The sequence below is a fragment of the Myotis lucifugus genome, unplaced genomic scaffold (genome assembly GCF_000147115.1).
Source record: "Myotis lucifugus unplaced genomic scaffold, Myoluc2.0 scaffold_65, whole genome shotgun sequence".
In the NCBI taxonomy this organism is placed as follows: domain Eukaryota; kingdom Metazoa; phylum Chordata; class Mammalia; order Chiroptera; family Vespertilionidae; genus Myotis; species Myotis lucifugus.
This window is the reverse complement of record NW_005871113.1, coordinates 4697611-4710508: the sequence shown is the minus strand read 5'-3', so window position 1 is coordinate 4710508 and position 12898 is coordinate 4697611. Positions and strand designations below refer to the sequence as shown.

Sequence of the window (12898 nt, the reverse complement as noted above, 5' to 3'; positions counted from 1 at the left end):
AGTCCGCAGAGTATAGAATTACAAATATGAATTTGATCTCACCATCCCCTTACTTAAAATCATTGAATGGTTTCCTCTTAATATAAATTTTAAAATCCTTAATATGCACTTAAAAAGCCTCAATGGATTTGGCCTTATCAACTCCCCATCACAACCACCCTACTCCTCTCCTCATTCATTCCATACTGCAGTCAATCTAGCCTTCCCTTTGTTCCTCAAACATGACAAATCTCTTTCATCCTCTGTATACTCTGCCCCTTACCCAGCACCACCTGGTCAACTCCTACTTATTCCTCAGTTCTGTCTCAGTACCACCTTCTCAAGGAGGCATTCCTCCCTGACAACACTCATTTCCAGATTAAGCCCTCTGTTTCTTAATTGCATATCCCCTCTACTTGTTCTTTGTAGCCCTTCTCACAGTTGTGATTACATGGTTATCAGGTGACTCCTGTTGTCTCCCACACAAAACAGTCAACTACAGAAGCACAGGAACTGCGCTGTTTTGTCACTGTTCTCCCACCACCAGCACAGGGCTTGACAGAGAAGGCACTCAAATATTATCAGAATAGGTGACTGAATCAATTAGAAGACAGTTAAACATAAATTGCTCTGAAGCATTTCATAATGATGAAACTGAGGCTCAGAGAAGTGACCTAACTAGCTCAAAGTTATACAGCTAGTAAGTTGTGGTGGCAGGACCCAAACTCATATTAACTCAAAAGTCAATTTTTAAAAATATATCATACTATCTCTAATATCATATTTAATTTAGCAGTATCTATTCTTCATTAAAAATACAACATCTTTATATACGTATTTTGGGCTTAAAATGGTTTTAAATGATTATTTCAGTTTTAAAATAAATGCCCAATTCAGTCTCTCATGTATAAAAATCAATTCTATCCCACCCACAAAAAAACAGCCTGCCACTCACTAAAAATGACCCTTGTTCCTTATCCATGTAATTTATACTTTATTCTACAAAATAAATGTAGCTTCCAGTTAATTTTCATCTCTGGAAGGACCTCAATTACCTTTAAAAAATGGAGCCATCACATTAGGGAAAAATGTGCATATTGATTTCCATTTTCTAGAAAACTTTTTGCAGGTCTCTTTTGGAAACATATTTCATAGTAAACGTAACTATTCCCCAAGCCATCCATCAAAATAAAAACTATGCCAAAAATCCTTTTGGTAGAAATTAGTCTAAATCACATTCTCTAGCACAGTATTTTACAAATCAATAACTTTGCTAACTGGCAGTAGGTAGTCAATAAACATTTGGTTGATCAATCACACAAGATACTCCTACAACTAATGTTCTATTTTCTTGAGAAAGCAAATATTGTTATTAACAATAACTTCCTACTGAAACACATAACTAGTAAGCATTTCTTCAACATAGAGGTAGGAAGGGGTCATTTAACTCATTATAAATATTGTTAAAAAAAACTATTGTCAGTGAACATTTTAAAATCCAAAATAAAGTTAAATTAGGATTTCTGATTCATGACCTAATTACTATTGAAGTCATAATATATAACAAAAAGGGTCATGAATTTTTAAAGAATTAAAATACTTTAAAGTATACTTAACACTCAAAACTTATCACAACACTATAGTAATAAAAATAGCGTGGTACTGGCATAAAGAGAGACATATACAATCAAAGAATTAGAATTGACAGTCCAGAAATAAACCCATATGGCCAACTGATTTTTAACAAGAGTACTAAGATCGCTCAATGTGGAAAGAATCGTTTTTTCAACAAACTATGCTAGGACAACTGGATATTCTTATGCAAAAGAAGGAAGTCTGGACCTTTACCATATGCCAGAGAGAAAAATTAATGCAAAATGGATCAGAGACTTAAATATAAATGCTAAACTCTTCAAAGAAAACATAAGTGTAAATCTTCATGACTTTGGTTGGATTAGGCAATGGTTTCCCAGATATGACATCAAAAGCACAAGTAACAAAAAAAAAATTGATACGGTATAGTATACAGAATATAGAAAGAATCTTATAATTCAACTAGAGGCCCAGTGCACGAATTCATGCACAGGTGGGGTCACAGGGCGGGGAGGAGAGCACCAGGATGCAATTGGCCCTCCAGGGAGGTGGTAGGATGCCCTTGTAGGCCCAGGATCTGGATCTGTCCCGCTGACATTCACGGTGGTTATCGGGAGCCACCTGGCAGCCACTTTTATATTGTTTCTTCCTTGCAGAGCATCTAGGGAGGGGAAGTGGCCATGCCTGACTTCTAGAAGGCTGGCAGCACTGTCAGGATCATGCTGCTGCGCTGGTCCGTTGGTGCCTGGCCCATTCTCCAGAGATTGGACCTGCAGGACTACTGAGGGAGGGAGTGGCTGCAGCCCCGGCTGGTGGGCTGCCAGGTCAGGTCTGTCAGCTGAGCAGCACTCCTGCTGTGGGAGTGCACTGACCACCAGGGGCCAGCTCCTGTGATGAGCACCTGCCCCCTGGTGGTCAGTGCGTATCATAGCAACCAGTTGTTCTGGTCATTCGGTCGCTTAGGCTTTTACATATAGATAGATAATAAAAAGACAAACAACCGGCCCTGGCTGGTGTGCTCAGTTGGTTGAGCATTGTCCCATGCACCAAGGGGTCTCCAGTTCAATTCCTGGTCAGGGCACATGCCCAGTTTGCTGGCTCAATCCCCAGTATGGGGGTGTGCAGGAGGCAACCCATAGATGTTTCTCTCTCATGGATGTTTCTCTCTCCCTCCCTTCTTCTCTCTCTCTGAAATCACATTTTAAAAAAAGACAAACAACCTCATTTAAAAATGGGCAAAGGATTTTAACACATTGTGGACCAGTAGTTTTATTGCTAGCTTTACCCAGTGGCCAGATAAGTTTCTATTGAACGAGTACAAAAAACGTTTTACATAAATGTTAAAGGCACGCCTTAAAATTAAATACCCATTGCATTTTGAAGTTATTTATTATATGTTCTTACAAGCTAATATCTTAGTAAAGTATGATACTTTGTAAAACACTGTATAATATGAAAACACAAGAATTCTCGTGATCTGTCGGCAATTTAATAGACATTTCTCCAGAGATACAAATGGCTAATAAGCACACGAAAAGATGCTCAACTCATTAGTCATTAGAAAAATGCACATCTAAACCACAATGCGCTACCACTTCACTTACATAGGATGGCCAAATTTAAACTACAATAACCCAGAAAATAAGTATTAGTGCAGATGTAGAGAAATTAAAACTCTTCTAAATAGGGAATGTATAATGGGACAGCTGCTATGGAAAACAGTTTGGCAACTCCTCAAAAAGTTAAACATAGAATTATCATCTGACCCAGCAATTTGACTCCTAGGTCCAAGAGAATTAAAAACATATGCTCAAACAACTATATGCCAACAAGCTCGACAATATGAATGAAATTAGACAAATTCCTAGAAAAATACAAACTCCCAAAACTGAATCAGGAAGAATAAAAAAACCTGAATAGGCTAATAACAACTGATGAAATAGAAGCAGTAATCAAAAAACTCCCACCAAACAAAAGCCCAGGCCCAGACGGCTTAACAGAGGAGTTTTACCAAACATTCAAAGAAGAACTAACACCTATACTCCTCAAACTATTTCAGAAAATCCAAGAGGAAGGAACACTTCCAAACTCTTTTTATGAGTCCAGCATTATCCTAATTCCTAAACCAGATAAAGACACTACCAAGAAAGAGAATTACAGGCCAATATCCCTGATGAACATAGATGCCAAAATCCTCAACAAAATATTAGCAAATTGCACCCAACAATATATTAAAAAGATCATACACCATGATCAAGTGGGATTTATTCCAGGGATGCAAGGGTGGTACAATATTCGCAAATCAATAAACGTGATACATCACATAAACAAGTTGAAAGACAAAAATCACATGATCATATCGATAGACACAGAAAACACATTCAACAAAATCCAACACCCATTTTTTATAAAAACTCTCAGCAAAGTGGGAATAGAGGGAGCATATCTCAACATGATAAAGGCCATATATGACAAACCTACAGCCAATGGGCAAAAACTAAAACCATTTCCCCTAAGAACAGGAACAAGACAGAGATGCCCACTTTCACCACTCCTGTTTGACATAGTTCTGGAAGTGCTAGCCATGGCAATCAGACAAGAAGAAGAAATAAAAGGCATCCATCCAAATTGGAAAAGAAGAAGTAAAACTGTCATTATTCGCAATTACATGATATTGTACATAGAAAACCCCAAAAACTCCATCAAAAAACTACTAGACTTAATAAATGAATTTGGCAATGTAGCAGGATACAAAATTAACACCCAGAAATCTATGGCTTTTTTATATACCAATAATGAACTTACAGAAAGAGAAACAAACAAACAAAAAAATCCCATTTACCATTGCAACAAAAAAACTAAGATACCTAGGAAAAACATATGTCCACACAGAGACTTATACATGAATATTCACAGCAGCATTATTTACAATAGCCAAAATGTGTAAACACACCAAATTTCCATCAATTGATGAATGTATAAACAAAGTGTGATCTATCCATACAATGAAATATTCAACCATACAAAGGAATGAAAGACTGACATGTTACAATATAGACACACCTTGAGAACATTATGCTAAATCAGGGGTCCTCAAACTACGGCCCGCGGGCCACATGCAAATACAAATATTGTATTTGTTCCCATTTTGGTTTTTTACTTCAAAATAAGATATGTGCAGTATGCATAGGAATTTGTTCATAGTTTTTTTTTAAACTATAGTCCAGCCCTCCAACGGTCTGAGGGACAGTGAACTGGCCCCCTGTTTAAAAAGTTTGAGGACCACTGTGCTAAATTAAAGAAGCCAGACTCAAAAGACCATATATTGTATGATTCCATTTATATGAAATGTCCAGAATAGGCAAATCCAAAGAGACAGAGCATAGATTAGTGGTTGCCAGGGGTTAAAGAGAGGAAGAAATGGGGAGTCACTGCTAATGGGTATGGGTTTTTTTGGGGGGGGATGATTAAATGTTCTGGAATTAGTGAATGGGGAGGATGGTTGTATAATCTTGCAATTATAATAAAGACCACTAAATTGTACATTTTAATATGGTAAATTCTAAGGTGTGTGAATTGTATCTCCTTTGGGTAGATAGGCAAAAAACATCAAATCATAAGGAAAAATTCAAGCTGGCTTCACACATCTCCATGACAACATTTAATGCCAAGAGACATTTTTACAACACCTGTAAGAAAGAAAGAGTAAGCCAAGGATTTTATTGCCTGCTAAGATGTCCTTTGAGTATAAAGCACTTAAAAGAAGTTCTGAAAATATTGTAAAAATAATATTCCTATGTTGTTCCCATGATTCCTTATTGAGAAACTACTAGAGGATGCACTTTAGCCAACCAAAGGCTGACTGGGAGAATCTTCATCAAAAGTGCTTGGGTGAGCACTATATACGTATATTTAACTGAAGAATTAAGATTAAACCAGAAGGAGATGAGGGTAATAAAATAAAACATAAATATTATAGGCCATAACAAAATAAATGCAAGTAACAAAAAGTGGAAGAAGGGAGAGAGTGAGCAGGGAGCAGGAAGTATAATAAGCTTACTGATTACCTTGATGTAACAGCTGAGAGTAAATGGATAGCCTTAAAGCTCACAAAGCAAGTAGTATAAGTATAAGCAAGCATAATAGTGCAAATTTAAATACAGTGGGGCCTTGACTTACGAGTGTCCCGACTAACGAGTTTTTTGAGATACCAGCTGTCTCTCGGCTGATTTTTTGCATTGAGTTGACAATTTGAGTTAACGAGTTCCTTAACGGTTCAGTCTCGGAACGAATTAAACTCGTAAGTCAAGGCCTCACTGTATATTGTGAATAAATACTATTGACCATTGACTAAAATTGGGTGATGAAAACGAGAAAGAGGAAGAAAGAGAGGATTTAAAAAGAATTTTACCTTTGTTTATCGAAAGACAACTAATAATTATTATCAATAGAGAACTAAAGCTATCATATAAAGTAACTAAGAAACTAAGAAGACAAATATACAAGCCTTACTAAATATCAAAAAGCAAAGAAAAACAGACTACACCGTGAAAGACTTAAAATTTATATATATAAAAACAGAAAACAAAATAAAATACAATGACAGAGCACTGATAAAACATAATCTGACATATCAATAAATGTAAATGGATTCAACTCATTAAAAGAGATTTTCAAATTGATTGATAAAGCAAAACCTAATTCTATATTGATTATTAGAGACATATCTAAATCAGTCACTTAAAAAGTTCAAAAACAAAAGGATGGGCAAAGATATACCAGGCAAATGTAAACAAAAAGAAAGTAGGAATTGTTTCACCAGCTCTTTATCTGAATCCAGAATCCAAAGTCTTACGCACTAAAAATACTGCTTCATAAGCTTCTGTAATACCGCACATGGGTATGTGTGCATGAATGAATATATATTTCCTAAAGAAAAGCTATCTAAAATAAATTACTCAATTACATTTGATCTTTGAAATAAAGCTACTTATCAAATTTGAAGTACCACCAGGCTGCTGAGTTTAAAGCATTTAGTAATATTTACCCTTAATGGTGTATTTTCTATATAAAAATCAAAACACTGTACTGAAAACTCCTCAGCTGAATTTATGTCAAGATCAGTTTTCAACCTAACATCATGCAGCAACTCCTCACTCTAATGGGTTTATCGTCAAGCATTCAAAAATTAAAATTCCAGCTGGACTATTGTTCTCTGTAAGAGGAGAGACTGAAGTAGGATTTTATCACTTACAGTACACTAAAAATACTTCCGTTGAAACAACATGTTTTTAACTTCTTCCAGAAATCCAGACATAATAGAAGCTCAATAAAGGTGTGTTAAGTTAGCAAATGCGGTATTGTAGGATATGTATTTATATGTATGTGTGTGAAAAACATGACGCAGTTTCGGATTTATATTTGGGGATTGCAATACCTGGATATCAGACCTTTCAGGAAGGTAGGCAGCTAAAGCACCTCAGCTGGGGCCAAGAAAGAAAGAAGGGATCGTTCAAGAAATATGTAGACACTATGGAGCACCCTATGAGCATCGGGCACCAAACTGGGCTCCAGGGTTATAAAGATCATCATGTCTCCAGTGCCCACAGAGCAGGTAAGGATCTCAAGCCGCCCCCCGCGCCCCGCCCCCCCCACTCAGTGAGTCAAAGCCAGATCAAGACATCTGACTCCCAGAGTTGTAAACTGCAGTGTTCTTTCCCTTGAACATGTCTTTCAAATGCTGACAGGGCTCACAGTAAAACAACACTTTCAGTAGCACTACCTAGTACAGATAGATACACACTTTTCTGATCTTTTCTATTTAACTCTATTGCATTTTACTTTTTAAAAATGTTCATCTTGACACACTAAATTGGTTTATGACTCAATCAAGGTGGAAAAATACTGCTCTAGAAGATATATTTTCTACATTTTTCTAGAATTTCAAGGTCATATATAATTCCAAATATTTTTTCTCACAGGGTGAATTTGTATCCCAGTAAAAAACACGATCAAATAATCAACCCACAAAGACTAACATAGAACCATGACAGCTGTCACTTGGGGAGTAGGAGGAAGCTAAACCTAATCTCCATCAGCTTTCCCTAAAACCACCCAAGTAAATACCCACTCTAAGAGAAACAGCATTTGCTAAGCAAAAATAGTTTGGTGGCAAGTGCCCTGACAACCCCAGCTCCCTTTCAGCTAGACTATGGCCCAAAAGACTCACCCTATATAGAAATTCTCGTGCTTCCAGTTACAATGAATATTTTTAAACAATTTTGTGTAAGAGACTTTAATTAAATGTGTTTGGGTGGGGAACAATGAATTTATTAAAATAAGTGAATGAGAATCAAAACAAACACATTCTATTTTTAAAAATTCTCTCTGGAATTTGCCAGTGTCCACTTAAGTTGAGGGGAGAGAAGTGTACTGATTTATCACAGATCTGAATCATTCATTAAGCTAGTACCTCTTTTGGTGTGCCCTTGAAATATTAGAGCAAAAGCAGTATACACGTTTTCCTCCACGTGAGATATTTCTACGGCCCTTCCCACGAAAGGAAATGCAGTACCAACAAGCATCACTACTTCGTGTCAAGCTAGAGATGAACAAAACAAACCCCTTCAGAGATCTTTTAAGAACTGTGTTCCCCCCATGCCCTGGCCTAGAAGCACAGGTGATTAGAGTGATACCCAGTTGGTAGGGGCACATGCCTGGGTTGTAGGCTGCATCCCTGGTGGGGGTGGCCGATCCCTGATTCTCTCTCATCACTGGTGTTTCTCTCTCTCTCTTTTTCTCCCTCTATAAAAGTAAGAAAAACATATAAAATATAAATATAAATAAATAAATAAAAAGAACTGTGTTCCCCTAACAAGACATAAAGTCAGAAACGGGCAGAAAGGCCAGAAAACCCCTTTCCGTCCTCTTTGTCTTCTCCAGCTCTGAGAACTCAAATGAAATACAAAAATGTTCATTCAACTTCATTCCCCATCCAAGAAGCATGTCTGAGTTTAAAGGACACAGTTTAGTGACATTTGCCTCAAATTAAAAGATAATTGTATAAAGCTTGAATAAATCTTCGGGCCTTTCCTAAAAGAAACCTATTTAGAACTATGTTTAGAAAAGTATTCTTTATAAAGATAAAATGCATTTTTCCTAAGAAATAGGAGAAAGCCATACTGACTATTCATTAACTCTATCCAACAAAACTTTCTGTGATGATGGAAATGTTATACATCTGCACTGTCCCATACAATAGCCACTAGACACCTAGTACAGAGCACTTGAAATGTGGTTGGTGTGACTGAGAAACTAAATTTTATTTCATTTTAATTAATTTAATTTAAATAGCCACAGAGGCTAGAAGCTACCACATAGGGCAGTGTAGGATTGATAAGCAACATAAGCCGTGTAATCGACTTGTCTTAGACAGAATACCACATTTTGAAAAAATGATACTCTAAACCAATATTCACTTTTCAGCTTCCTAATTAATATTTAATTAATTCATATTTAAGGTTTCCTCGGAAGTGGTTTTTCGACAAAGTTTGGCAATTTTTATTCTAAAACATGAACAGACGAGACCTGCTGAGAAGAATTCCTTTAACAAGGTTCAATTTTCCATCTGTGAAATTTCAGCAGAGTTTCAGAAAGGGGGGAAAAAAACAAAACTTAAACCCATCCTCCTCTTGATACAAAAGGAAGAAATGAAAGATAAATGCCTACAGAGGTTATTATGACCTCCTAGACTAGCGATTTTCAACCAGTGTGCGAGCGAGGGCAGGCACACTGCTGTGCCACAAGAATTTTTAAAACATACAATAGATGACTATTAAGTCAGGGGCACTGACTTCTTTTCCCTTGGATTGTCAAATTTAAAAAATGACAACAGCCAAAACAACAATAGCTGTCCAATGTGAATAAGTCAAAATTATATCTTTTTATCAGACTGGCAAAAAAAAAAAAAGTAACATTTTTTGGTGTGCTGCAGAATTTTAGTAATTAGTTATGTGTGCCATGAGATGACAAAGGTTGAAAATTGCTGTCCTAGATGCTTTTTTGGGTACATCTGCCCATCAATCCCTGCTTAAGTTTGCTTTAGACCCAGTTGCAGCTTTCAACGAATGTCATTCCTACATTTGTTTGACCTCTTGATGGTGCTCTGTTATGATCAAACCATGACCAGACCCTCTAAAAGTAGTCTACCTATAGAAAAACCATTTAAAATAAGCACACAAAAATAGTCTACTCTTAAATGAGACAAACTGACCAAATGGTCAAAATGCAATAGCCTGAAGACAGCAAATGCTTCAGAGAGACTGCAGATCATGTCAAGACCAAGCAGGTGGCCAAAGAACCATGCAGTTCCATAGACAGCAAGGAAGAGACATCCCAAGAAAATATGCTTAAAATACACTGCAGCCCTGCTGTGGCCATAGGATAATTAACTTTAACTTCAAGCAGCATTACAACTGCACTCCTTACAATTTCAAGGTCAATGCCAAATTAACTTTTTTCAGTTTCTCATCATGCTAACACTTATACACAAATATACCGCACACACAAGCACAAGCATTTCAGTAATTCCATCGAGTTTAAGTAGAATGAACTTCTAGAATTTACATCTAAAAACACTATCGACTCATTTTAAAAAAGCAATTAAGTATACCATACAGAGAACAAAGCCACTCGTACCATATAGGATATCTGGGGAAGCACAAACTATATACAGCAAAGCAATTCTAAAACAGCAGTGCAGTTCAGGTAACTGTTCAACACCATAGATGAGAACTTCATTTTTTTCTCTATCGCCCCTACTGCTACCACAAGGTCCTATGAAAGGACTAGAAGCTCACTACTATACCCAAAAAGCATTAGGATCTCAACAGAACATATGACAAGGAAGCAATGCATACACGACCCAGGGACTCTGGGGTTTCCAGTATCATAAATGGCATCGCCAGGAGGAGGAAAGGCCTCATCTGGGGCGAGTGAGAGCACTCTGACCTAGCAAGAGTCTGTCAGACTCCATAAAACCTGGGTGCTGTCAGTCCTTTTCTCACGTGTCTGGGCAAAATCTGCAGGTGCAGCCTGGGCAGGAAAGAGGAAGGCAGAGAATTTAAAATGGGGAACTGCTGTGCTGTTGGAGCCTGAGAGTACCTTCCTCACTCTTCTAAACTCCGAACTACAGACGCCACTGACCCACACCATCTACAGGAGCCCATCAGTCATAAAAATCTAAAAGCCTCAATAGTCTGAGACAAGTGCTAAGAAACCTCAATGCTTTTTTTCATCATCCCAATTCTTAGGGGGGGAAAAAAAGTCAAATCAATATACTACACAATGGAGAATTTTCATCAGTGAGGCACAAGTTCTCACAGCACAACAGGCCTCAAAACAAAACAAACCCTACTTCTCCTCTAGGTCTCTAAAAGTCCACTCCAGAACAGCACTGGTCCTGCTTCCCAAAATGCAAGGTAAAGGCAGAAATAAAACTGTGCTTAAAGACATTCAGAAGATAAATTAGCTTAACATATGTTAAACTGAACCTTTACATTTAATCTTCTAATACAGATTTATGAGATAAAACAGAGGTTCTAGTAAGCAAAAGAAACGTACGTAACAGAAAAGAGTCATTTTTCGTTTGGCTTAAAATGTTAACAGTACAATTATTACATTAAATGAAAAAAAAACATATTAAACTATCTTAACACAAATATAGTTCAGTCCTTTTTCTAAATGCTCACTGTTTATGAGCTAAGTATCTTACCTCTTCATTTTATAAGCCTTCAAATTCTATATAACCCACTCCTATTTCTCTAAGAGAGCTTCTGCAGACCGGTTTTGCTAACTGTCAATCACATAAATAACATGTCATTGAAGGAATTTATCAACATATAGTTATGAAATTATACTTCTGAAAATACCCTTATTAATTGGGATTCTAAAGAAAAAAACTCAGAATTGTTTTCTATGTATTTTTCAATAGTCCAAGCGTAAAAACATCGTCCACCCAAAGTATAACATATAGTTAATCATGGCTCCTGAACTAAGCAAAACAGTACATACATAAAGCGAAAGGGCTCCCGCTCTTACCTGTATATCCAGCATACCATCCCCAAGAAGCCACCATGCCCAGGAGCCATTTGTACATGATTCCTTCAATGTACCAGAAGCTCTTACTGTCCAGCACGCGGAGGGGCTGAAGCACAATCACATAGAAGACGTAGGATGAAATTGCAACCAGGTTGTTGGCAACCATGAAGGCAAACCTCATCAGGGCTTTCACCAAGATCCAGCCCAGCCAGGGAGCTCGTTCCAAAGTCACAGCCATTCTCACATGGGAGTCCGTCCTGTCTTTCTGAGGTGAAAGGAAAATGCATTTTAAAAAGGCACATGGGTTAAACACATCTAAACAGCCACCAACATAGAAAATCGTCTCCAGCACAAAAAAATAAAATAAAAAGAAAAGAAAATCAGGGATCTCAGTACCTCGGTGATCTCTCCGGGAAATTCCAGAGGGGGACAGAGAGCGAGGGAGGAGGAGCCGCACAAGGTCAAGGGAGCTGCTCACAGAGGCGCAGGGTATGTCATAATATATTTAGCAAAGGAGAGCGCCGTGCCCACGAGCTAACCGGCGGCCGTCCCCGCACCGCGCCTCACTGCAGTCTTCTGTTAGACATTCAGACAGACAGACAGACAGACAGACCCACTTGCTTCTACCACCCTCAGGCTCTCCCAACTGAGGACACGAGTGGCGAGAAGGCTGGCACCTCTCGATCAGATTTCCCAGATTCCGGAGACCCGGTACCCTCTCCAACACCATTCATGCACAGATTCAGTCTCTCGCGTTGGCAAAAGGAGTTCCGCTAAAAAACGCTCATTTGCGCAAAGGGGGCTTTTGTTTTCCTTTTTTAAGAAAGAAAGGAGGGCGGCCAGAAAAGGGGCAGAAAGGTGAGAAGAAAGCAAGTGGGGGGTAATACAGCGAGAAGGAGGAAGGACAGGAGGAGGGGAAGGGGAGCACAAGCCAGGAGGGGGGGGAGGCGAGGGTCAAGGGATGGAGGGGATGAAGTTTCTGAGCGGAGAGGGCCGGGGCAGGGGAAGATGGAAGGAGCCGGGAGGCGGGGGGATGGCTGCGCTGGGTTGGCGGTGGAGGCCGTAGGGTTTCCTGGGGGGGGGACGGGTTGAGGCGGAGTTTCGGCTCGCGGGCCGGGTTATTTCGACTGCGCGACGGGTGGCCTTTAATTGGGGAAAGAAAGTAAAGGGATGGGGCGCCTTGGCCTTCAAGGACGCTTATCTATATATGTGTCTTTTTTCCCCCGTT

General features: G+C 38.5%; 1 protein-coding gene across 1 annotated transcript in view; it reads right to left on the bottom strand.

The window, feature by feature from the left end:
* Positions 1–11935, bottom strand: part of LPGAT1 (lysophosphatidylglycerol acyltransferase 1) — a 52523-nt gene extending 40588 nt beyond the window's left edge. The window contains exon 1 of the mRNA XM_023754784.1: positions 11671–11935. Coding sequence (XP_023610552.1) covers positions 11671–11908 — 238 coding nt within the window. The 5' untranslated portion in view covers positions 11909–11935. The remainder of the gene's footprint in view (positions 1–11670) is intronic.
* Positions 11936–12898: the final 963 nt, after the last annotated feature.